General features: G+C 49.9%; 1 protein-coding gene across 2 annotated transcripts in view; it reads right to left on the bottom strand.

Annotated features, from left to right (window-relative positions):
- Positions 1 to 471: 471 nt before the first annotated feature.
- Positions 472 to 26,799, bottom strand: part of e2f4 (E2F transcription factor 4) — a 40,451-nt gene continuing 14,123 nt past the window's right edge. The window contains exons 2-10 of one of the 2 annotated variants that reach the window (XM_041192734.1): positions 25,313 to 25,422; positions 19,850 to 20,011; positions 19,287 to 19,330; positions 18,773 to 18,837; positions 18,314 to 18,596; positions 12,461 to 12,664; positions 6,622 to 6,669; positions 3,042 to 3,086; positions 472 to 2,235 (exon numbers count right to left, since the gene is read on the bottom strand). In XM_041192734.1, coding sequence (XP_041048668.1) covers positions 2,120 to 2,235; positions 3,042 to 3,086; positions 6,622 to 6,669; positions 12,461 to 12,664; positions 18,314 to 18,596; positions 18,773 to 18,837; positions 19,287 to 19,330; positions 19,850 to 20,011; positions 25,313 to 25,422 — 1,077 coding nt within the window. In that variant the 3' untranslated portion in view covers positions 472 to 2,119. Of the gene's footprint in view, positions 2,236 to 3,041; positions 3,087 to 6,621; positions 6,670 to 12,460; positions 12,665 to 18,313; positions 18,597 to 18,772; positions 18,838 to 19,286; positions 19,331 to 19,527; positions 20,012 to 25,312; positions 25,423 to 26,799 lie in introns of those variants that run through there. The other variant, XM_041192735.1, reaches the window with a different exon arrangement.

The following is a 26,799-nucleotide window of genomic DNA, read 5'->3' as shown; positions in this document are numbered from 1 at the left end:
TTACAAAAGTAGGGAGGTTATGCTTCAGTTGTACAGGGCACTGGTGAGACCACATCTGGAGTATTGTGCACAGTATTAGTCTCCTTATTTAAAGAAAGATGTAAATTCGTTGGAAGCAGTTCAGAAAAGGTTTACGAGACTAAAATCAGGAATGGGTGGGTAGTCTAATGAGGACAAGCTGGACAGGTTAGGTTTGTATCCACTGGAATTCAGAAGAGTAAGAGGCAACTTAATTGAAACATTTAGGATCATGAGGGGTCTTGACAGGGTGGATGTGGAGAAGATGTTTCCTCTTGTGGGAGAATCTAGAACTAAGGGTCACTGTTTAAAAATAAGAGTTCACTCATTTAAGACAGAGATGAGGAGAAATTTTTTTCTCTGAGGGTTGAGTGTCTTTGGAACTCTGTTACTCAAAAAGCAGAAGCAGTCTTTGAATATTTTTAAGGCAGAGCTAGATAGATTCTTGACTAACAAGGTGGGGGGGGCGTGGTTGAAAGGTTATCGGGGGTAGGCAGGAATATGGGGTTGAGGTTACATTCACATCAACTATGATTTTATTGAATGGTGGAGATGGCTTGAGGGGCCGAGTGGCCTTCTCCTCCTAATTCATTTGACATTATTTGCTTCACATGGGTCACCTCAGTTAAAATCCCCAGTAACTAGGCCTTGAGTTTTAAACCTCCCATCCCCGGCTTCACCAACAGGTGAATTGGAAGACATTAACTCAAGAAAGCAGACTGCCATGACAACCAATCATGGCATGACCTTCGACTCTGTGACCTGACTTGTGCAGCATGGGCATTATATGGGATCCTATACATCGGGGTCAACCACCAGGAGGCAAGAAAACTGGCAAAAGGAGAGGGGAAGTTAGAAACACTTAAAACAGTGCCACAGGCTCACATTCAAGTTGAGAAGGTCACTCGAGTGGAGAAATGTTGCTCATCGCTTGCAGTAAACTATGAGAGAGCCTCCAAAAAATAAAAAGCAACTTGCAAGTGAGCTCTTCAATGGCAATGGAAACCTAAAGATCCACACTCAAGGGTTTAAACCATTGTAATCGTAAGCCTAATGCAATGACCCCTGGGTCCATGCAGCTAGGATTTCCAATCCCCCTTGATGCAGGATCAATTCTTACAGAGCAACAGATGGAGGAAGTGAATCATCAAATGGTTACTGCACAGGAGGCGACAATTCAGCTCATCAAGTGCCCCAGGTTTTGGAGCGTTATCTTCCACTTGCTCCCAGTTTTGTACAAGTTGGATGAGCAGCATTCTATTTTCTAAGCTGGTATATTGGACAAGGAAATCAGACTGGAAAGAGGCATGCACCCAAAAAAGGATCAAGGTTTTGGAGAAACATTGGAACAGGTGTCAATTTTCAGGAGGAAATCAGTTCTTAAAATAGCCCAATTGAGAATAAGTGTCAAAATCTGGATTGCAAAAAAATTGAAAGGGAAAGAACACCTCATCTCAACTATAAAATTAGGCAATTTTCATAATGCCCACTTCCGTGAAATGGACCACTCCATTTGATGAGGTCATATGTTGAACAGCCAATGGAAGGAGATAGAGATGCAATTGATGAGGTCAGTGACACAATCCATTGAGAGTAGAGGGAGAAGGAACACAAGTCTCGACAACAAACAGAAGGCAGTCTTGGGGTTTTAAAACTTGTGCTCGTGGCTTCTTGGATGAACTGTTAAATCCAAAGCGGCCAACTAGAATACCATTGCGGCAGCCCGCCACCATCTTCAGGGGGTCCGATGAAGGAGATGGGGCCAGAGTTGTGCTTGGCTGTTAACTGAAGAGAACTCCTATCAACATCTCTGAGGACGCAAAGATGGCAAACAAAAACGAGAGAAAACCAATAGCAAATTGGAAACCGCCCATCGTTCTGGCTCCATCCATCAACAACGTTCGCCTTCCATTACTTCTTCACCATATTCTGTTGCAGTCATGTCAAAAGTTCATCTCACTCCAGGGAGATTAATTTAGAATTTGCAAAAGATGCCATTTTAAAAAAAAAATTACTTTTTCTCTCCTTTTTTGTTTAGTTTAAAAAAAATGTTTTTAAAAGTCCTATACACAGCTGCCAGGCAGCAAAATCCGGTCAGAGGTCAAAGGTTAAGTATTGGCACATCAAACAGGTCACAAACGCCTTCACTGTCATCAAGGTTGAAGTAATAATCGTGGTCACCTGGTGGTGGAGACAGCCTCAGCAGAGGAGCGAAAACTGCAAGGGAACAGGAGAATGAGATGGTTAAATACCGCAGAATGCAGCAGTCCAGGTGACACCCAATGTCAGGCCTCACTGGCAATGACTCTCAAAAAGAGAGGGTCATGTGGACAGATTGGCCCAGCTGCCCACACTGTGGTCCAATCCAATCTTTCCTCCATGGGTATTCCACACCCCTACCTTCCAAAATAGCCCAAACTAACCTTCCTTCATAGGGCATCCTCACCTCCTCCAAAGTGGTCCAGTTTAACCTTCCCTCTCAGGGTATTCCTGCCCACCCCAAAGTAGTTGGTCCTACCTGCCCTGATAGGATGTTCCCACCCCTCTAAAATGGTCCAATATAAAGTGCTCCACCCGCAGAGAAGAATCCAGTGGAGATGGTGGCACCATGCTAATGTTACTGGACTCGTAATCAAGAGGTCCGGCCTAATCCTCTGGGTATATGGTTTCAAATCCCACCATGGCAGCTGGTGGAATTTAAATTTATTTAATAGAATCTGGAATACAAAACTACTCTCAGTAATGGTGACCATAAAACTCTTGTTAACCCATCTGGTTCGCTAATGTCCTTTAGGGAAGGAAATCTGCTGTCCTTACCTGGTCTGGCCTACATGTGACCCACAGCAATGTGGTTGACTCTTAACTGCCCTCTGAAACGGCCTAGCAAGAAACTCAGAGCAATTAGGTTTGGCAAATGCCCTTGCCACTGACACTCTCATCCCATGAAAGAATAAATTAAAAAAAAACCTCCACCCCGCCCTTCCCCCAACTCAGTCACAGACTCCCGGGTTTGAAATTCTCACCTTCTGAAGACATCAGTTCATCGATAAGGTCGGAATCCATACATTCTGCAAAACAGGAACAAGGAATGTGCTAATGCATTGCAAGGATTCCAAACTTATTTATTAGAGTCTAGCAGCACAGAAATAGCTCTCACTGGACCCCGACTAACTATAGTCTCAGCTACTCCAGAGTGCGAATGAAAGAGCAAGCTGATCCTGCATCTACAGAGCAGTGTGTGATGGAGCCAACACGAGGGGAGATGACGGCAGTGGTAATGTCACTGGACTAGTAATCCAGAGACCCAGGCTAATACTCTGGGGACATGGGTTCAAATCCCACCATGGCAGCTGGTGGAATTTAAAATCTAGAATTGAAAGCACGAAACCATTGTCGTAAAAACCCATCTGGTTCACTAACGTCCTTTAGGGAAGGAAATCTGCCATCCCTACCTGGTCTGGCCTACATGTGGCTCCAATGTGGCTGACTCTTAACTGCCCTCCTAAATGGCCAAAAAAGTCATTCTGTTCAAGGAAAATTAGGGATGGGCAAACAAATGCTGGCCTTGCCAGCAACGCCCACATCCCATGAATAATGAACAGAAGTTTCCATATCAAATTCTTGGTGCCATAGCCACCGTTGTCACCCTTTCCTTTCTCCTTGGTTTTTTATAGCCACTTCCCTCTCCTCCCAAAAGGCAGTGACTCCTTGCTGGAGTCCATTCCAGTCATTACCTCATCCTTGAAGGACAGCCCAGCCTCAGTGACTAACACTCCCACCTCTGTGTACGAAGGTCGTGGGTTGAAATCCCACTCTGGAGACTTGCGCACACATTCAAGACTGACACTTCCATGCAGTACTGAGGGAATGCTGCACTGTCGGATGAGGTATTAAAACAAGGCCCCATTTGACCTACGAGGTGGCTGCAAAAGGTCCCACGGCACTATTTTAAAGAGGAGCTGGGGAGTTCTCCACAATATCCTGACTAATATTCATCCCTCAACTCACATGACCAAAATGGATGATCTTGTCATTCTCACATTGCTGTTTGTGTGAGCTTGCTGTTTGCAAATTGTCACAGCTCCTCTTTCGAAACAGTGACTACACTTAGTTCACTGGCTGTATAAAGCGCTTGCAGAGGTTCTTTTTCCTTGCATTCGTTCATGGGTTGCGGGCGTCGCTGGCTAGGCCAGTATTTATTGCCTAGCCCTAGCTGCCTTCGAGAAGGTAGTGGTGAGCTGTTAGGGATGGGTCCTGAGACTGTGAAAGGTGTTGTAGACAAGTAAGCAGAGTTCTGGTTCCTCAGTGTAAGCCTGCACACCTCGAAGTTTGAAAGAAACAGGAAAAGTCAAGGGCGAGTTGGGGGAATTCGAGAGCTTTAGGAGCAAAGGCTAGAATTCTGCTTGGAAGGGAGGGAGACCAGTTTGAAATGGGGCAAATGAGAGCACCCAGAGACTGAACGACAGCAGGTTAGCGATGGGACAGGAAAAAACAGTCCCAGTTCAGCAGCAGGGACTTTCCAAGTTCAATTTGGCAGTTAATAAACCCAGTGTGCAAAGGCATGTTATCGGATCAAGAAAGAAAACAAGCAGGAGCCACGAAGCGAAACAGAACAGCTGGAGAGGGCGACCCTTCGAAGCAAACAACAGCTAGACAACCAGCCAGAGATCTTCTGGATGGAGAAAGGGCTGGTTTATCTGGTGACCTTTCATTTCTGCTTGCAGCCAGCGCAGACATGCCTGATGAAGGGCTCCCCCACTCTTCTTGCTGATTGGGTTGCAGTTTGAATATAGTTATACATGAATCCCAGGCGCTACATGATCTAATACTCGTCAGTCTGCACATCAAGAGGCTGTGGGAATGGCTGGCTTGGCAAATAGAAGGGGCACAATGGTGCAGGAAGCTTCACCTTGCATCCACTTCAGACTGTATCTGGCATAGCAACACTCAATGGCAACATAAGATCCACTCAACTAACTGCTCCTGAAACCCAATTATGTTCCAAAGTTCACCAATTAGGTGGAGAACAAAAACAAACACTCAGCTCAATCTTAAAATTGACCAAGTTTTGTGTTGCCTCACCCCCATTGCTTTGAAATGGACTATACCATTTGATGAGGTGATAAGCTGAACAGCCAATGGGAGGAGACACAGAGACTTCATTGATGAGGTCATTGGCACAATCCATTGAGGTGGGGTGCAGGGGTAGAATACAAGACTTGACAATAAACAGAAGACAATCAGGTTTTTAAAACTCGTGAACATGACTTCTCGTGAACATGACTTCTCGGACGGGCTGTTAATTCAAGATGGCCAATTCTAACCCAGGGGACTGCAACACCATTACAGCTGCCCGCTACTATCTCCAAGGACACCACACAGCCAGTCCGATGAAGGAGATGGGGGTCAAGAATTGTGCTCACCATCAATCGAAGAGCAATCACATCGTGCTCTCAAAGGACGTGACGACAACTGAAACTTGAACCTCCTGAACATGGCTTCAGGAAGGTTATTTCGAGTTAGGAATTTTTGTTCTGCAAGCCATTGATTCACCAGGGTAACGAAAGGCTTTGCATTTACATAGTGTCTTTCACAACCTCAGGACGTCCCAATACACTTGGCAAACCAATAAAAGTACTCTTGAAGCACAGTCACTGCTGTAATGCAGGAAACGTGAGAGCCAATGTGTGCACAGCAAGATCCCATAAACATGGTAACTAGGCAACTATTGACAAGAAAGATGACATTGAAGGAACAAAGGGTAAACCCTTGCTGAGAATGAGAAGTGTTCTGTTCTTTCAGCAACCTCTGTTGCATGAGCCAGGCAGACGCTTCACCTTGGAACAGGAATGTTGAATGGGATACTGGCAGATGAGAAGGGGCGGAGGGTCTGGGCTGAATAGCACGAGTTCAGAACAGTGGCTCAGGAATACACCTTCACAGAGTGAGCGGGAAGACCAGCTGAAGCTAGCACACTGGTGCCATTGAAAAGACAGCCAAGTGCTGGCATGGTAGGGGTTAATATTCAGGGTAGATGACTTCAGGCTCATGGGCTCATGGGTTACATTGGTCAAGTTGCAGTCATGTAACCGAGCAGCAGATGGCGACAATTCATTGAAATCCCTCGAAGCTGAAACACAGAAGACAGGAGGCAGGACAAGAGGGGGTTTTAAACCAGGGTTATAAATACTTTTGCCATTCCAGGGCATGGGATATTGGAAGTTAATCAGGGCTCCACTCAGTGAGCATGGAGTGGTCCAAGTGTGGGCAGTACCAGGGATGAGCTGAAGAGCCTGCTGCAAGCGTAGCTCACTAAGTATGGTCAAATGTCCCACATAACCCACTGACAATTACTTTCAGACCAACAGGTGACAAAGAGACACACGGGTGAGGCGCGGGAGGACACCTTTGCTCAGGAAACATCATTCCAATCAAGAATAAATCGCTTCAGGAGAGCAGAGAACGGGGGAGGGCTGCTGGAGAGCAGCGAGGGCCCAGGAGCAGGGCTGGCTGGTTCTGCATCAGGAAAACAAATGTGAAGCCAGATCGAGGGGTAGAACCGCCCCCCCAACCTGAGTGAAAGCTGCATCCTGTCACACCTACCTTTAGTGGGATCAAACATCTCCGTCAGCTCTTTAGGGAATTCCAACTCTGGGAATGAAAAACAGAAGTGAGTTATACAGAGAGAGCAGCAGGGGAAATATCGAGAGAGAAGGTAATGGAGGAGTGAGTGCAGGACGAGAGGGTGGACAAAGGGTTAGGCTGAAAGGGGAGGTGGACAAGATGGAGGAGCAGGCAGGGCTGGGGGTTGGAGGGCAAGGACGATCAGACCGAGGGGGCAGACAAGGGGGGAGGAGGGTGGAGTGAAAGGAGGGGTGGCCTGAAAGGGGGGTGGAGGAGATGGGGAAGCAGGCAGGGCAGGGAGGTGGAGGGCAGGGGTGATCAGAGTGAGGGGGTAGGCAAGGGGGAGGAGTGAAGGGGAGGGTCAGCGTGGAGGGGAAGGGGAACAGTGCAAAGAGGGGGCAAGCTCAAGGTGGGGGGAGGGTGAAAGGGGGGCTGGTGGTTAGGGTGAGGGGCAGGCAAGGCGGGGGGGGGAGGGTGGTTTAGGGTGAAGAGGCGGAAGGGGACAGGCGAAGGTGAGGGGAGGCCAGGCGGATTGGGAGAGCGGGATCTGGTTGAAGAGGGAGAGGGACATGTGAAGGGGTGCTGGGGGAAGGCGGTTGCTGGAGGGCCTGGATTCTTGTGACGCTTTGGTTGATTTGAGGGTCTCATGGGTAGTGTGTGCATGCGCGCGTGTGTGTGGAGGAGGTGGGGGGAGAAACATCACCACTACCAAGGGTCGATTTAAACAATTTCATTTTGTACTTACTCTCTCTACCCAACTCTCCAACCGTCTAAGTGTAGTGACTCATTTCTCCCCATGGTTCAGTGGGCCACGCTTCTCAGGTATTCAGCCCAAAGAAAGAGTCTCTCGCAGCATGATGAGAAGGCCGACAGCCTCTGGGCCTGGAGCAGCCCCACTCGAACCAGTCCAGGTCAGGCCAAAGCAGCAGAAACCTGGCAGGGTTCTGCTCAATGCAGCTCAGTAATCTACCAATCCCTGGAGGGGGAGATGCATCCCTCCTCCTTGTATCTCTCAACAGATCTGCTGGGCTCTTGAGTGACAGCGTTCTGTACAGATGAATTGACTTTTGATGTATTTTAAGGGTAAATAGTGTTGCAGGTCAGTGATACTGAAATCAGGGATGAATAACACGTACTCCTCCTGTTTCTGAAACTCATCAGACTACATTGGGGAGATGGTGGCCTAGTGATAAGCCACTGGGTTAGTAATCCAGAGGCCGGGGGTTGCGGGGGGGGGTGGTTGGTGAGGGGGGTGAAAGAGAGAGGGCTGATGGAACCTGGATTCAAATCCCATCACAGCAGCTAGCGAAATTTAACTTAAATTTAAATAAAAATGAAGGCTAATTTCAGTAATATTGAAACCATCATGTTTCTAACATGAAACTATTGATTGTGGTAAAAACCCATCTGGTTCACTAATGTCCTTTAGGGAAGGAAATCTGTGTCCTTACCTGGTCTGACCCACATGCGACTCCAGACCCACAACAATGTGGTTAACTCTTAACTGCCCTCTAAAATGGCCTAGCAAGCCACTCAGTTGTACGACAGCCAGGAAAGGACAATATACGCCAGCCATGCCAGTGACGTCCACATCCCGAGAACCAATGAGAATGAGTGTTAGTTGCAGTTCCCCTGGGGGCCCTCAGTTAATTACCATTACTGAGAAACGAAGCAGCCTGCTTCCTCAGAAAGCTAATCTACCCCTCTCTAAGACATGGACTGCTGCTACTCTGTCAGGCTAAGATAAGTCTCAACAATGAGCTCCAACCCACCAACTTGGACTCAGGCCCAGCAAACAGTCCAACTCAGGGATCGAGACAGGCTGTATAGGAACGTGGTCAGAGTTAGGTCACCACACGGTGACCTTTGACCCAAGCGCTGCCTGCTAGGAAGGCTGTGCCCCCTCTACCCCACCCCCAACTTTCAAGGTCAATCTACCAGGATATCCTGCATGATACCCCAGACAGACTGCCAAAGGGACTCCCATCCCTCATCTGGCACAAACAAAGGGGAGGAAGTTGAGGATTTCTACACACAGGCGCACAGGCCAGCGGGGAAACAGAAGCCAATGAGTGAAGCACTCCTCACAGCCGGAGACAATGAGGAGAGTGTGTGAAGAACGGTAACCAACACCTGCAGCAACCAGGGAGAGCTGGCACCTTTACCAGAGAGGACTTGGGCCAGTTAACTAGACACACAGCAATTATTGTAGGTGGGCAAAGGGGCAATGCCTGGGGTCAATGAAGCCACTGAGCTGCCACAGGCACTTCAGGACACCAGGAGAATGAATGAATAAATAAATAAAGGAAAGGGAAACAAAATGAACACCTCACTGAAACCTGACAGGCTCATTTGTTCAAACTGGTCAGGTTTGAACATTTGAGTTGGTGGGAACATCGGAATGGTCAAGCAAGAAAAGGCCAACTTGACTGAGCTCAGTCTACCCTCCTGCTAGACACTTGATACAACATCGGATGAGGAAAACCCAAATAGTGCAAAATCCACTGGTAAAAATCACCCAAAAGTGCTACACTTACCACATGACATATCTTAAATGACATAGGATACAGTCTAAAGACACCAATCTAATTTGTATTTGAATAAATGAATCCGTTTGCACCGCCTCTCTAGGCATCTGATCCACAGATTAACCACTCACTCGGGGAAATAGCGTTTCTGCAGATTAGTTGTCAATTTACTTCACTTCCAGCAGAAGCTACATCTTCTGGACCTACTGCTCAAGGACAAGGTGAAAGAGCAGGTGATGATCGACATTATTTCATCCCTTTTGATCCTCTCAGAATCCTGAAATCAGCAATTCTAAATTCTCCTTCCCAATAGAAACATGACTAATTTACATAATCGCTCCTTATTTCAGCTCAATATGTTAATACATCCCAACATCTTGCCAGCCCAAGCCTGAAAGTCGTCAGGTCATGTTAGGTAAGATGACCAAAGGTTTGGTCAAAGAGGTTGACTTTAAGGAGCGTCTGAAAGGGGGAAAGCGAAAGAGAGAAGCAGAGAGATGTCGGGAGGGTACATCAGAGCTTAGGGCCCAGGCAGCAGAAGGCTCAAACACTAATGGTGAAGCATCTAAAATCAGAGATGCTCCAGAAGCCAAAACTGGAGGCCTGCAGATATCTCGGGAGGCTTGTAGGCTGCAGGAGATTACAGAGATGGGGGAGGGGGAGGGGGAGGGGGAGGGGGAGGGGCAAGGCCAAAGAAGGATTTGAAAACGAGGACGAGAATTCTAAAATTGAGGCCTTGCTTCACTGGGAGTGCCACTGAGCATTGCCACAACCTATGAACAATGAAACCCCCCCACATCCCCTTCATGCACATAATTTTCCTTCCATTTAAGTTATTGGCTGCTTCCTGGATTAACATTTGTCCCCACTGGAGGTAATTTCATCTGTCCAATTCTCAAGTGTATTCAACAACATCTTGCATTTATATAGCGCCTTTCGCACAATGAAACATCTCGTAGTGTTTCACACGAGTATTATGAGTAAAAAGACTTTCACTTTGAGCCAATCAAGACTTTTTTTTAAATTCATTCATGGGATGTGGGCTTTGCTGGTTGGGGCAGCATTAATTGCCCTTGAGAAGGTGGTGGTGAGCTGCCTTCTTGAACCGCTGCAGTCCATGTGGTGTAGGTACACTCACAGTGTTGTTAGGGAGGGAGTTCCAGGATTTTGACCCAGCGACAGTGAAGGAACGGTGTTACATTTCCAAGTCAGGGTGGTAAGTTACTTGGAGGGGAACTTCCAACTGGTGGGGCTCCCATGTATCTGCTGCCCTTGCACTTCTAGATGGTTGCGTTGGTGAGTTCCTGCAGTGCATCTTGTAGATAATACACACTGCTGCTACTGTGAGTCAGTGGTGGACGGAGTGAATGTTGATAGTGGTGGGTGTGGTGCCAATCTAGCAGACTGCTTTGTCCTGGATGGTGTCAAGCTTCTTGAGTGTTGTTGGAGCTGCACTCATCCAGGCATGTGGGGATTATTCCATCGCACTCCTGACTTGTGCCTTGTAGATGGTGGACAGGCTTTCAGGAGATAGGAGGTGAGTAACTCGTCACAGGATTCCTAGTCTCTGACATGCTCTTGTAGCCACAGTATTTATATGGCTAGTCCAGCTCAGTTTCTGGCCAATGGTAACCTCCAGGATGTTGATAGTGGGTTCTTCAGCGATGATAATGCCATTGGATGTCAAGTAGTGAAGGTTAGATACTCTTTTGTTGGAGATGGTTGTTTCCTGGCACTTGTATGGTGCAAATGTTACTTGCCACTTGCCAGCCCAAGCCTGAAAGTTGTCAGTTCATGTTAGGTAAGATGACCAAAGGTTTGGTCAAAGAGGTTGACTTTAAGGAGCGTCTGAAAGGGGGAAAGCGAAAGAGAGAAGCAGAGAGATGTCGGGAGGGTACATCAGAGTTTAGGGCCCAGGCAGCAGAAGGCTCAACACTAATGGTGAAGCATCTAAAATCAGAGATGCTCCAGAGGCCAAAACTGGAGGCCTGCAGATATCTCGGGAGGCTTGTAGGCTGGAGGACATTACAGAGATGGGGGAGGGGGAGGGGCGAGGCCAAAGAAGGATTTGAAAACGAGGACGAGAATTCTAAAATTGAGGCATTGCCTAACCGGGAGTCAATGTAGGCCAGTGAGCACAGGGGTGATGGGTGAATGGGACTTGGTGAGAGACAGGACATGGGCAACAGAGTTTTGGACAAGCTTTGCAGAGAGTTTAAAGATGGGAAGACAGGATTGCACTGGAATAGCTGAGACCAGAGATACCAAAGGAATGGATCAGTGTCACGAGATGAGACGGAGAACGTGACTGAAGGTGGACAGAAGTTCTTCTTGGAGTGAATATGGCTTCAAGGTTGCAAATAACCTGTTTCAGTCTCAGACAGTTGTCAGGGAGAAGGATGAAATCAGGAGCTAGAGAAGGATTTGTATTAAGGACTGAAAACAACAGCTTTGGTCTTCCCAGTATTTAACTGGGAGGAAGTTCTGTTCATTCAGTATTGGGTGTGGGAGAGTCTGACAATTTTGAGGACGAGAGAGAGGTGGTGTCGTCAGCGTACCTGACGTTTTCGAATGATACTGCCGACGGGCAGGTTGTAGATGAGAAAACAGGAGGCCACCACCTCCCCACTCAACTCCAAGGACAGATCTCTGGGGAACTCGGGATGTAAGGGTGCAGGAACAGGAAGAGAAGCCATCACAAGTGATTCTTTGGCTATGAACCAGGTGAGAGCAGTCCAGCTGGACAACAGTGGAGAGGTGTTGAAGGAGGATGGTGTGGTTGACCGTGTGAAAGGCTGCAGACAGGTCAAGAAAGATGAGGAGGAAAAGTTTACTTTTGTCACAGTCACGCAGGATGTCATTTGTAACTTTGTTAAGAGCTGTTTCAATACTGCGGCAAGGGTGGAAACGTGATCGGAGGAATTCAATCACAAATAGTGGGAAAGATGGCCATGGATTGGGAGGTGACAGCATATTACAGGACTCTGGAGAGGAAAGCATGGTTGGCGATGAGGCAGTCATTTGCAACCACAGGGGGATCAAGGGTGCTTTTATTTGAGGTGATGGTGACAAGTTTTAAGGGGAGGGAACAGCACCTGAGGAGATGGAACTGTTAACAATATCAGCTAACAAAAGCTTTGTATAGCTTATCTTTTTCAGCTTTGGACTCTTATCACCTTTATAAGCATCGTAAAGTTAGCCAAGGTACTTCTAAACCCCAAACTCCAGTCTGAACCACCTCAAGGCACAAGGTCCCTCATAAACCAGACATGTCCAGAAAACTAACTCACCCACGGAAGGTTCGGATTTGATTGGTACAAAGGAGGTAGTGGGGTTGGACAAAGACGTACTGCTGTCCAATGAGGCTGAGGATTCCAGTGGCTGTGTTTCCATGGTTACGGACTGACTGGCAGGCGTTGGCACCAGATTGAGAGGCTCCAGGCTTAAGACATTGCTGGTGTTGCTGTGGGGTTCTTGCGCTGACGCACTTGGCACTAAGGAAGAGAAGTTGGAAATGAACAGCATTAGAAGTCAAGGCTAAACAATTTTTCCAAGCACAACAGAAGAGTTAGCAGCTCCTGCCCAAGACGTTTACTGCCCTGCGATAAGGCCTTCTGTACAGGTAATCTCCTAAAGGAGAACCAATTTACCAACCAACTGGTCAAAGGTGTCAAAGGGAGGTCAAAGTGCACCTCTTCCCTCATCTGACACAACACTGACAACTTGGCTTCCTATTCAGTTTATATTTTAATTAATTTCCTAAAACTCTCTTTTCCAAGTTGCAAGAACACAGTCAAGACACACACTGCAACCCATCACCATGGTGATGTGTTAGCAAGAGTATACAACAGTGACTGCACAGTGGGAGGTTCAGGAGTCAAGTTATATCCTCTGCAGATCTCAGCAGGGTGGGGTTGCAGGAATATGTGAGTGAGAGAGAGAGAGAGACAAGGAGTCACAAGCTAGGACAACCCAGATTTCAACAGAGTGAAGATAGGGAAGAATCTACTTTGGGTAGTTTGTGTGAGAGGAGGAAGCAAAGTGGTAAAACTGAATTGAGGACATTCCCTCTGGGCTGGAGAGGAACCTGGGAGTGGGAGGGGAAGGAGCCATTAGTTATGGTCTATGTGGGCACTAATGACATAGGTAGAGAACTAAGAAAGAGATTCTGCTGAGGGAATATGAGCAGCTAGGGGATAATTTAAGAAGCTGAACCACAAAGGTAATAATTTCTGGATTACTACCTGAGCTGTGAGCAAATTGACATAGGGTAAAAAAGACTGGTGTGGGAGAAATGCGTTTCGATTCATGAGGCACTGGTACCTGTACTGGGGAAAACAGGAGCTATACTGTTTGGCTGCCTTTACCTGAACCATGCTGGGACTAGAAGCCTTGCAAATTGTAGAACTAGGGCTGGAACGAGGGTGTTAAACTAAATATTTGGAGGGAGTGGGGGAGAGCAGGGTGTAGGATTCACGTGGGCAGAGATTTAGAAAGTTAACGGGGAGGACAAGGCAATAGTACAAAGTAATGATACAGTGAATGATAACCAGAGTGTGACAGGAAGGAACAGAGTGTATGAACATAAGAGTGCACCAGCAAATATGGGAAAATGGTAAAAGAAATAACTCTTTATCTGAATGCATGTAGCATTCGTAACAAGATAGATGCATTGATGGCACAAATTGAAGTAAATGAATCTGATATGATAGCCATCGGAGAGACATGGTTGTAAGGCGGCCTGAATATTCAAGAGTATTTGACATTTCAGAAGGATAGGAAGAAAGCAAAAAGGAGGTGGGGTAGCTCTGTTAATAAGGGAGGAGGTCAGTACAGTAGTGAGAAATGATCTTGGCTCAGAAGATCAAGGTGTCGAATCAGTTGAGTGGAAATAAGTCACTGGTGGGAGTAGTTTATAGGCTTCCTGACAGTAGTTACACTGTAGGACAGAGTATTTCAAGGAATAATGGGGCTTGTAAGAAAGGGACTGCAATAATCATGGGAGATTTTAATCTTCATATAGAATGGATGAATCAAATTGGAAAAAGTAATCTTGAGAACGAGTTCATAAAGTGTAAATGAAACAGTTTCATAGAACACACCCTGGAACCAACCAGAAAACAGGTTATCTTAGACATGGTAATGTGTAATGAAACAGGATTAAAAGATCTTATAGTAAAGGATCCTCTTGGCAAGAGTGATCATAGCATGATAGAATTTCACTTTCAGATTAAGGGTGAGAAACTTGGGTCTGAAACTAATATCTTAAACTTAAGGCAACTACAAAGGTATGAAGATAGAGTTGGCTACAGTGGGCTGAGAAAATAGACGAAAATGTAAGACAGTACAGAAACAGTGGCGGACATTTAACAGTGGCAGACTGGAGGACAGCTAATGTGGTAAAATTATTCAAGAAGGGTAGTAGAGATAAGCCAGGGAACTACAGGCCAGTGAGTCCAACATCAGTGGTAGGGAAACTTTTGGAAAAAAATTCCAAGGGACAGAATTAATCCCCGCTTGGAGAGGCATGGATTAATCAAGGATAGTCAGCATGGCTTTGTCGGGGGAGATCATGTCTAAAAATTTGATTGAATTTTCCAAGGAGGTGACTAGGTGTGTAGATGAGGGTAGTGTAGTTGATGTAGTCTACAAGGACTTCAGTAAGGCTTTTAATAAGGTCCTGCATGGGAGACTGGTCAAGAAAGTAAGTGCCCATGGGATCCAGGACATTTTGACAAACTGGATCCAAAATTGGCTTAGTAGCAGGAGGCAGAGGGTAATGGTCGAAGGTTGTTTTTGTGACTGGAAGCCTGTGTCCAGTGGTGTACCACAGGGTTCAGTGTTGCTGTTTGTAGTGTACATTAATGATCTAGGCATGAATGTAGGAGGTATGATCAGTAAATTTGCAGATGACATGAAAATTGATGGTGTGGTAAATAGCAAGGAGCCTTAGACTACAGGACGATATAGACAGGCTGGTCAGATGGGCAGAACAGTGGCAAGTCAAATTTAATCCTTAAAAGTGTGAGGTGATGCATTTTGGGAGAACTAACAAGGCATGATGAAGGCAAGATGGGTAGGAACCTAGGAAGTAGAGAGGATCAGAGGAACCTTGGTGTGCATGTCCATAGATCCCTGAAGGCAGCAGGTTAGGTAGATAAGGCGGTTAAGCAAACATATGGGATTCTTGCCTTCATTAGTTGAGGCATTGAATACAAGAGATGGAGCTGTATAAAACGTAAGGCTACAGCTGGAGTAGTGTGTGCAGTTCTGGTTGCCACACTGTAGGAAGGATGTGATTGTGCTAGAGAGGGTGTAGAGGAAATTCACCAGGATGTTGCCTGGGCTGGAGCATTTTAGCTATGAAGATAGACTGGACTTGTTTTCCTTAGAGCAGAGAAGGCTGAGGGGGGTGCCTGATTGAGGTGTACAAAATTATGAGGGCCATAGATAGGGTAGATAGGAAGAAACTTTTCCCCTTAATGGAGGTGTCAATAACCAGGAGGCATAGATTTAAGGTAAGGGGCAAGAGGTTTAGGTGGGATTCGAGGAAAATTCTTTTCACCCAGAGGGAGGGGAGTATCTGGAACTCACTGCCTGATGGGGTGGTAGAGACAGGAACACTCATAACATTTAAGAAGTATTTAGATGAACACTTAAAATGGCTATGGGCCAAGTGCTGGAAAATGGGATTAGAGTAGAATGTGGCTTGATGACTGGCATGGACACGATGGGCCGAAGGGCCTGTTTCTGTGCTGTAAAACTATGACTCTATGAGATATTTCATAACTCTCAACAAAGATATATTTCACTGAGAAAGAAAAACTCAACAAGAAGGACACGCCATTCGTAGCTAGCTGAGGATGGTATCAAATTGAAAGAAAATGCATACAATGCAGTGAAGATTTTTGGTTGGGAAATTTTAAAAACCAGCAAAGGATGAATAAATAAAATATAAAGAGGGAGAAATTAGAATAGGAGTCAGCAAGAGCTTTTACAAGTATATACAAAAGGAAGAGAATAGCTAAAGTAAACATTGGTCCCTTAGATGATGAGACTGGGGAATTGATTTTACCAATGGGAAACAAGGAAATGGCAGAGACTTTGAACGAGTATTTTGTATCCGTCTTCACAGTAGAAGACACAAAAAGCATCCCAAGAATAGTAGAATGTCAAGGGGCAAGAGGGAAGGAGGAACTTAAAATAATCAATATCACCAGAGAAAACTAATGGGACTAGAGGCTGACAAGTCCCTGGATCTGATAAGCTGTATCCCTAGGATCTTAAAAAGAAGTGGCTGCAGAGATAGTGCATATGTTGGTTGTAATCTTCCAAAATTCCTTAGACACTGGAAAGGTCCCAGCAGATCAGAGATCCATAAATGTAAAATCTCTATTCAAGAAAAGAGGGGGACAGAAAGCAGGAAACAATAGGCTAGTTAGCCTAACATCTGTCACTGGGAAAATTGCTAGGATCCATTATTAAGGAAGTTGTACTTATCATAATGCAACTAGGAAGAATCAACACGGTTTCTTGAAAGGGAAATCGTGTTTGACCAATTTACAACAGTTTTTTTAAGGAGATAGTGAGCAAGGTGGATAAAGGGGAACCGATATTGTGTAATTGGATTTCCAAAAGGAATTTGACCAGGTGCCACAAAAAGGTTGTTGCACAAGATAATAGCTCAGTGTGTTGGGGTGATATTAGTATGGAATAGAGAATTGGCCAACTAACAGGAAACAGAGTCAGGGTGAATGGGTCATTTTCAGGTTGGCAGACTATAACTAGAGGGATCAGTCCTGGGGTCTCAACTAATTATGATCTATATTAGTGACATGGATGAAGGGATTGAATTTATTGTAGGTAATTTGCTAATGGTACAGTGAGAGGTAGGGAAGCAAGCTGTGAGGAGGATACAAAGAGTCTGCAAAGGGATATAGTTAGGTTAAGTGGGTGAGCAAAAATCTGGCAGTTGTGGGAAAAAGTGAGGTTGTCCGCTTTGACAGGAAGAATAGAAAAGCAGAATATTAATTATATGGAGAAAAACTACAGAATGCTGCAGTAAGAGGGACCTGAATGTCCACGCACATGAATTACAAAAAAGTTAGCTTCCAGGTACAGCAATTAATTAGGAAGGCAAATAGAATTTTAGCCTTTATTGCAAAGTGGGGGGGGGGGGGGGGGGGGGGGGTGGTGGAGACTAAAAGTAGGGAAGTCTTGCTCCAGCTGTACAGGACATTGGCAATACTGTACTCTAGAATATTGTGAAGTTTTGGTCACCTTACTTAAGGAAGGATATACTTGCATTGGAAGCAGTTCAGAGAAGGTTCGCTAGGTTGAACTAGGGGGGCACAGTTTTACAATAAGGGGTCTCCCATTGAAGATGGAGGGTTCTCTGAGGGTTGTTAATCTTAAGAATTTGCTACTCCAGAGAGCAGTGGAGGCTGGGTCATTGAATCTATTCAAGGCTGAGTTAGACAGATTCTTGAACTAGATAGCAGTCAAGGATTGTATGGCAGGCAAGAAAGTGGAGTTAAGGCCACAATCAGATCAGGCTTGATGGGCCAAATGGCCTTCTACTGCTCCTATTTATGTCCTTAAGAGTCCAAGTGAAACAAAATTTAAGGTTACTTGCAAGAGAGAAGAGGTGGAGCAAGCCTGTGACAGAAATACTAAAGCAGGTCCGAGGCTGGGAATTCAGCGATGAGTAACACACTTCCTGACTCCCCAAAGCCTACACCATCTACAAGTCATAAGTCAGGAGTGTGATGGAATTCTCCCCACTTGCCTGGATGACTGCAGCACCCAGAATACTCAAGAAGCTTGACACTGTCCAGGACAAAGCAGCCCACGTGATTGAATTCATCAGCACCTCTGATGAAGGCTCATTGACCTGAAATGTTACAGAGTTTCAGATGCTGCCGGGCCTGCTGAGTATTTCTGTTTTTCATTCAGATTCCAGCATCTGCCATATTTCTCTTTTGTTCACTGGTAAGAGGCACATTTCCTCTAACTCAGAATAAATGAAAAGCGACATACAAACTGACTCAGTTCACGTCATTAAGACACACCCTTCCCCATCTATCTTGCGACCTCTGGCCCTGAAGTTCAAAGTTCACCGTGCAGCAGCAGACAGTGCTCACCTGTGGGTGTGGCAGCTCTGGACTGGGGCGGAGGTATCTGTGAGGCAGTGGACGGAGAGGCAGGCCGGGCAGGTGACGTTGGCTTGGCCTCTGAGTGACTGGCCAGCGCCGGCCTCTGTGGGGTGGTGGGCAATGTTGGAGGGCACTGGATCAGGTCTTCAGGTGGGGGCACGGGCACCACTACTGGGGAGGAGGATGAGGTGTCCTTGTTCACCAGTAAAACATTGATGGGACCAGTTGTGCTTTTCAAGTGAATCTGATACTTCTTCTGTCCATTCAGGGCCTAGAACACAAAGAGCATGTGAGCAAGCTGCCAGGGAGGGAGTGGTCGGGGGGGTGGTGAGCTGGAAGGGAGGCGCGGGGGGAAGCTGGAGGGGAGGGAGAGGTACAAGGAAGTGGGGAGTGAAGGCGAGGTATGAAAATATGATAAAAGCAAAATATGTCAAGTGAAGTACTCACCCCTTCTGGAACGGGGACCTCCAGCTGGGTGCCTGAGGGTGCCTGGATTGCTAACAGCGTATCACCTGCAGATAGGGGACAGAAGACATTACTGAGAGAGCAACAGCCAGCCGCGAGGATGATTAACCAACTGTCACTGTGCTGAGCAGGGGGAGGACCCAGTCTTGAGGGGACAGGAGTAAGAGAGCCCTATGATGTGTGAAGCTGCAAGTGTAAACAGGGAAATAAATTGCAGGCACCACACTCCCCCCCCGCCCCAGCTCCTCACATCACAAATACAGAAACTCAGCCCTCTGGGGGAGAATAATTAGGCAGGGGGGCTGACTTACTATGGAACACTACAAACTGACCATTTGTTCAGGGCCGTCCCTGTATTCATGCTCCCTAAACCTTGTGTCTGCCTGTCTGGTATCCAGTTCCTTCGTTGCCTCCAAGGATTATCCCAACTCCATCCCTCCACCCTCCAATCAGGTCCTGGGAACTACTCCATTGGACACAGACGAGCATTTCTTACCTTTAAAACATCGGCACATATCCTCATGTGTCACATACGCCAACGTGAAGATCAGTTAAGGAGAGACAACGCCAAGAGCTCATTTCCTCCCAGTCAGTGAAGCATGACCTGGCTGCCTGGGCGAGCAGCAGTGGGGCGGGGGGGTAGTGAGCAGCGGGGGATGGGGACGGACTCGGAGCAGGCATCAGGGAGTGGGCAGCGGGGGCGGAGTGGGGAGCGAAAGGGCGGAGCAGGCACGGGGAGTGGGCAGAGTGGAGAGCGGAGCAGGAACAGGGGAACAGGCAGATGGAGTGCGGTGCGGCCAAGTGTTTCTTGGGCAGGTAGGACACTCTCTGAGGGGGGCAATAGTGCAGCTGGGTGAGCTGGCATTGATGTCCTAGGGCAGGGTTCCACTCTGTGAGCTGCATGACTAAACCAGACAGAAGCAATGGCCTGTCTCAGGCTCAGGGTCACTGAGTGAATGCTGACCAGATGGGATGCTGCAGTTCAAGATGGTCAGTGTGTATGGGTCACAACAAAAAGCACAAGTGGACTGGGAGCAGGAAGGCAGTGCCGAAGGATATCTGCTGTTCTCAATATCGTCTGTCACGTTCTGAATGCTCTGCTGGACCCAGACTCTCTGCTGGTCAAGCTCCTGCTCCCGCCGGTCCAGGTCCTCAATTTCCGCCTTCAGGTCAATGAGCTTGTCTGCAATCTCCCGCGTGTTGCATCCTGGCCCCACTCCTCTGTGACCGCAAACAAAGAGGGAAAAAAGGTGCAAATTACTGCCCGTGAAGGGCTGCAAACAGGCTGGAGCACACGCACGCACACACGCACACACACGCACACACACACACACACACACACACACACACACACACACACACACACACACACACACACACTGGACCAATTGAGGGTCCTCTCTCTGGGAGAGGGTAGCATTGGCAGGGTGCCACAGCATTTCAACCTAGTGGAGTTAGCAACCATTGTGATGTCCCATCAATCACAAGGGCTCAGGAATGTAATCGCCATGACCAGACAGAATCCAGTTCGGTGATGATGCCCACTGAGGGCGAATAGTCAGCCATCACTCACCGCCTGATCGCACACGCAGGGTGGCTACCTGGGCCAAGGTGACAGCCCCCCTCAGGAGTAACGGGGACAGAGGGAAGACTGGGCAAGCGGTTAGTCAAATCCAGCCAACTGGACACTATCTTACAACAAGCCAATAGGGAGATTAGGAAGAGTTGCTCCCACTCCACCAACACCATCACCCCCCACCCCCATTAAATAAATGCCACCATTTCCATAAACCCCATTTGGTCTCAGGACTATGGTGACAAGGTCGGAAGGAAAGACAAAGCTAATCATAAAAATAATTGTCTTAATGTTGCAGGGGCCCTGTCCTCACCAATCCCACTGTGGGACTCACACACAGGGGAGGGGAAGGTGAAAGTGAATAACAGCTCATTCGGCAATGGCAGAGTGGTAATGTCACTGGGCTAGGAATCCAGAGGGGGGACACAGGTTTAAATCCCACCACAGCAGCTGGCGGAATTTAAATTCAATGAATAAATGTGGAATTGAGTAATGGTGACCATGACAACTATCACCGATTGTCCTAAAAACCCATCTGGTTCACTAATGTCCTTTTAGGGAAGGAAATCTGCCATTCTTACCTGGTTTGGCCTACATGTGACTCCAGACCCACTGCAATGTGCTCGATTCTTAACTGCCCTCTGAAATGGCCTGGCAAACCACTAAGTTCAAGGGCAATTAGGAATGGGCAACAAATGCTGGCCTTGCCAGTGTCACCCACATCCCTTAAGACATAGGAGCAGAAGTAGGCCATTTGGCCCATTGAGTCTGCTCCGTCATTCAATGAGATCATGACTGATCTGGTAATCCTCAACTCCACTTTCCTGTCTTTTCCCCATAACCCTTGATTCTCTTACTGATTAAAAATCTGTCTGTCTGTCTCAGCTTTCAATATACTTAATGACCCAGCCTCTACATCCCTCTGCGGTAAAGAATTCCACAGATTCACTACCCTCTGAGAGAAGAAATTCCTCATCTCTGTTTTAAATGGTCAACCTCTTACTCAGATTATGTCCTCTGGTCCTAGACTCTCCCACAGAGGAAAACAACATCCCATTAAAGAATAAATAAATTAAAAAAGGGGCAAAGTTGGGTCTATGGAATTCGCTCACAGATCAGCCACCCTCTCACTGAATGGTGAAACAGTCTGGAGGAATTAAATGGCCTCCACCTGTTTCCCACTTTGCGATCTCATTTAGTGACAAATTGGCAGATAAAACACACAGAGGGTCAACAAATAGAAATGGAGGGATAAAGAGTATGCTTTCCAACTCTGTCAGGGTTTGGGATCCGCTACTTCATCAGTGTGACAAAGATCAAGGATTTGGAATTGGAGTGAATGCTGTCAACACCCACACCTTCCCCACTCAAACACTCCAAACCCAAGGAAGGCAGAGGTTGTGCGTGGAGTGCTACTCTCATTGCCTGAACAACTGGAGGAGTCAGCCTGCTGCTGGTGGGAGCTGCCTTCTCTTTCACGATCAAAAATCAACTGAGCTGGGCACGAAAGCACAGCGCCAGTGCGGGGAAAGAAGCATGTAATTGAGCAAGATACCTGAGAGAGCCTGAGGGAACGGCAAGACTGAGGATCAAAAGGGAGGTATCAGGAGCAATGGCGCTCCCATAAAACTCTGCATGCCAGAGCTAAGCCCTGAGGAAATCCACAATGAGCTGACAAATTATCCCGAAGGTCGGATGTTGACAGGAAGCTGTGCTCGGAAAGCCAGAAATTCCCGCTTGGTGAGGAAACTAGCCAATAGGGGATGTCAGTGCTGGAGGTGAACACAGGGAAGATTAAACAGAGGTGGCCTCAGCACCCACACACGTGTGGGTGGCACAGGCAAGGGCCTGTGGTGAATGCGGCATCACTGTACTGGGAACACGCACTGAAATGTTCAACTTGGCAGCAGAGGTACCAGGTTCAGAGGCAGGTCAGAGGGATCGAACAGCAGAGCCAATCACAAAAATCACAGCTCAGTCCGCAACCTCTCCCCCACCCTACCCCTGTGACCCTAGCTCAGGACTTAAACTTCAAGATGTTAACTCATTCTTAATTATACCTCTCTCAATAGACAGGTGATGGCTGTACACACTCTGCTGTAAACGGGAGCTGCATAAATATTGGCCACTCACCCACAAACTGACAGCTCTCCTCACCCTGGCTCCCCATCCCCACACACCGATCCCGGACTGCACATCGCCCCAGGCCCCCAAAATTACGCAGCGACCCCGGCCCCACTTACCGACCCTGCTCCACCCTCACACTGACCCGGCCGCCAGCTCCTCCCACCCCAGTAATCTAGCCCCTCAGTTGCAATAGATAGACACAAGCGATCCAGTCTCACACTGGATAAGACAACTTTGCCGGGGGGGTGGGGGGGGGAGAAGAGAGACGAGGCGAGGAGGGCGAGCGACAGAGCGAGAGGGGGGGAGGGGAGCGACAGAGCGGGGGGGGGGGGGGGGGGGGGAGAGCGACAGAGCGGGGGGGGGGGGGGAGAGCGACAGAGCGCGGCAGAGCGCGGGGGGGGGGGGGGGGCAGAGCGACAGAGCGCGGCAGAGCGCGGGGGGGGAGCGCGGCAGAGCACGGGGGGGGGGGGGGGGAGAGCGACAGAGCGCAGCAGAGCGCGGGGGGGGAGCGCGGCAGAGCGTGGGGGGGGAGCGCGGCAGAGCGCGGGGGGGGAGCGCGGCAGAGCGCGGGGGGGAGGGGCAGAGCGCGGGGGGGAGGGGCAGAGCGCGGGGGGGAGGGGCAGAGCGCGGGGGGGAGGGGCAGAGCGCGGGGGGGAGGGGCAGAGCGCGGGGGGGAGGGGCAGAGCGCGGGGGGGAGGGGCAGAGCGAGGGGGGGAGGGGCAGAGCGAGGGGGGGAGGGGCAGAGCGAGGGGGGGAGGGGCAGAGCGAGGGGGGGAGGGGCAGAGCGAGGGGGGGAGGGGCAGAGCGAGGGGGGGAGGGGCAGAGCGAGGGGGGGAGGGGCAGAGCGAGGGGGGGAGGGGCAGAGCGAGGGGGGGAGGGGCAGAGCGAGGGGGGGAGGGGCAGAGCGAGGGGGGGAGGGGCAGAGCGAGGGGGGGAGGGGCAGAGCGAGGGGGGGAGGGGCAGAGCGAGGGGGGGAGGGGCAGAGCGAGGGGGGGAGGGGCAGAGCGAGGGGGGGAGGGGCAGAGCGAGGGGGGGAGGGGCCAGAGCGAGGGGGGAGGGGCAGAGCGAGGGGGGGAGGGGCAGAGCGAGGGGGGAGGGGCAGAGCGAGGGGGGGAGGGGCAGAGCGAGGGGGGGAGGGGCAGAGCGAGGGGGGAGGGGCAGAGCGAGGGGGGGAGGGGCAGAGCGAGGGGGGGAGGGGCAGAGCGAGGGGGGGAGGGGCAGAGCGAGGGGGGGAGGGGCAGAGCGAGGGGGGGAGGGGCAGAGCGAGGGGGGGAGGGGCAGAGCGAGGGGGGGAGGGGCAGAGCGAGGGGGGGAGGGGCAGAGCGAGGGGGGGAGGGGCAGAGCGAGGGGGGGAGGGGCAGAGCGAGGGGGGGAGGGGCAGAGCGAGGGGGGGAGGGGCAGAGCGAGGGGGGGAGGGGCAGAGCGAGGGGGGGAGGGGCAGAGCGAGGGGGGGAGGGGCAGAGCGAGGGGGGGAGGGGCAGAGCGAGGGGGGGAGGGGCAGAGCGAGGGGGGGAGGGGCAGAGCGAGGGGGGGAGGGGCAGAGCGAGGGGGGGAGGGGCAGAGCGAGGGGGGGAGGGGCAGAGCGAGGGGGGGAGGGGCAGAGCGAGGGGGGGAGGGGCAGAGCGAGGGGGGGAGGGGCAGAGCGAGGGGGGGAGGGGCAGAGCGAGGGGGGGAGGGGCAGAGCGAGGGGGGGAGGGGCAGAGCGAGGGGGGGAGGGGCAGAGCGAGGGGGGGAGGGGCAGAGCGAGGGGGGGAGGGGCAGAGCGAGGGGGGGAGGGGCAGAGCGAGGGGGGGAGGGGCAGAGCGAGGGGGGGAGGGGCAGAGCGAGGGGGGGAGGGGCCAGAGCGAGGGGGGGAGGGGCAGAGCGAGGGGGGGAGGGGCAGAGCGAGGGGGGGAGGGGCAGAGCGAGGGGGGGAGGGGCAGAGCGAGGGGGGGAGGGGCAGAGCGAGGGGGGGAGGGGCAGAGCGAGGGGGGGAGGGGCAGAGCGAGGGGGGGAGGGGCAGAGCGAGGGGGGGAGGGGCAGAGCGAGGGGGGGAGGGGCAGAGCGAGGGGGGGAGGGGCAGAGCGAGGGGGGGAGGGGCAGAGCGAGGGGGGGAGGGGCAGAGCGAGGGGGGGAGGGGCAGAGCGAGGGGGGGAGGGGCAGAGCGAGGGGGGGAGGGGCAGAGCGAGGGGGGGAGGGGCAGAGCGAGGGGGGGAGGGGCAGAGCGAGGGGGGGAGGGGCAGAGCGAGGGGGGGAGGGGCAGAGCGAGGGGGGGAGGGGCAGAGCGAGGGGGGGAGGGGCAGAGCGAGGGGGGGAGGGGCAGAGCGAGGGGGGGAGGGGCAGAGCGAGGGGGGGAGGGGCAGAGCGAGGGGGGGAGGGGCAGAGCGAGGGGGGGAGGGGCAGAGCGAGGGGGGAGGGGCAGAGCGAGGGGGGGAGGGGCAGAGCGAGGGGGGGAGGGGCAGAGCGAGGGGGGGAGGGGCAGAGCGAGGGGGGGAGGGGCAGAGCGAGGGGGGGAGGGGCAGAGCGAGGGGGGGAGGGGCAGAGCGAGGGGGGGAGGGGCAGAGCGAGGGGGGGAGGGGCAGAGCGAGGGGGGGAGGGGCAGAGCGAGGGGGGGAGGGACAGAGCGAGCGGGGAGGGACAGAGCGAGCGGGGAGGGACAGAGCGAGCGGGGAGGGAGGAGGGAGGGTGTGGGAGAGAGAAAGAGGGTGGAGGGAGAGGGGTGGGGAAGGGAGAGAGAGGGGAGGGAGGGAGAGAGAGAAGTTTAGGGAAGAAGAGGAAAACCAGAAAATGCTGTATTATTAAAGATCTGCGCTGTCCCTCGTTTTCTCAGATGTACTCACTTCCACTGAATGCTGTTTTTTGATTTCTTCTCGATCAGCCCGATTCCCTCCAAGACATTGGTGATGTCATAAATTCGCCGCTTCTGTCGTACGGCCAGAGTATCTGCTGCCTGAACACAAAAAAAAACTTACAATGAATATACAGCACAGAAACTGGCCATTCAGCCCAACTGCTGTATACTGTTGCACCCCACTTTACCTGACTCTATTAACACATCCTTCTATTCATCTCTCCATCATCTTTTTAATCGAGCTTCCCCATAAATCCTTCTATGCTTTTTTCTTCAACTAACTGTAGTAGTGAGTTCTACATCCCAGCCACCCTTTAAGTAAGGAAATTTCTCCTGAATTCCCTATTGAATTTTTGCTTTCTTCATGGGATGTGGGCATCATTGAGAAGGGTTGCCCATACCTAATTGCCCTTGAACTGAATGGAGGGGGCAATTAAGAGGCAACCACGTTGCTGTGGGTCTGGAGTCCCATGTAGGCCAGACCAGGTAAGGACGACCGATTTCCTTCCCTAAAAGGACATTAGTGAACCAGATAGGTTTTTACAATTGATGATAGTTGTCAATGTTACCATTACTGAGACTAACTTTATATTCCAGGTGTATTAATCGAATTTAAATTCCACCATTGTTCATTTGGGATTTGAACCCATGTCCCCTGGGCCTCAGGATTACTTGTCCAATGACATGACCACTAGGCCAGCATCTCCCCCTCATTTTTATTAGTGACTATCTTACAATTGTGGCCCTTTGTCTCTTCTCCCCACAAAAGTGGAAACATCTACCCTATGTCCACCTTATCGAACCCTTTCCTAATCCTTAAGAGTTCCAATAAGTCAGCCCTCAGTCTTCTCTTTTACAGGAAAAAATGGCCCCAGTCTGTTCAATCTTTCCTGATCAGCATAACCTCTCCATTCTGGTGTCATTCTAGTAAATCTTTTTCATACTTTCACCAGCAACTATATATTTCCTCTGATATGGAGACTCCACATGTGCCTTGGCCTAACCAAGGTTCTGTATAAGTTTAATCTAACTTCTCTGCTTGTGTTCCTCTAATAGTGACTCCAGTGCTCTGTTTGCGTTATGGTCTAATTAAGCGGTGTTACTATTTTTAGTGATTTGTGGGGTTTTTTTGTGATTTCCCCGCAAATCCCAATGTCTCGCAACCCCATTTAGACACACTTTCCAAGAGCTATGTGGTTTCCCTACTCCTACCAAAATACAGCAGCTCCCCCTCGTCAATACTGAAGACTTTTATTAACCCATTCAGCAAGCTTTTAATCATCTTATATTTTATCACAATCCTCCTCTGTATTAATACATCCACTCTCCCAATTTGGTGTCACCTGCAAACTGTGAAATCGTACTGCCGATTCCAGAGTCCAAATTGCTGAGGAGACAGTGAACAGCGGCATCCCAGCACTTATCATTGTGGAACGCCATCTCCCATGCTGAATAAGCACTCTTGATTGCTATCCA

Source organism: Carcharodon carcharias, chromosome 7, assembly GCF_017639515.1.
Source record: "Carcharodon carcharias isolate sCarCar2 chromosome 7, sCarCar2.pri, whole genome shotgun sequence".
Classification (NCBI taxonomy): domain Eukaryota; kingdom Metazoa; phylum Chordata; class Chondrichthyes; order Lamniformes; family Lamnidae; genus Carcharodon; species Carcharodon carcharias.
This window is presented reverse-complemented; position numbering and strand designations above follow the sequence as displayed.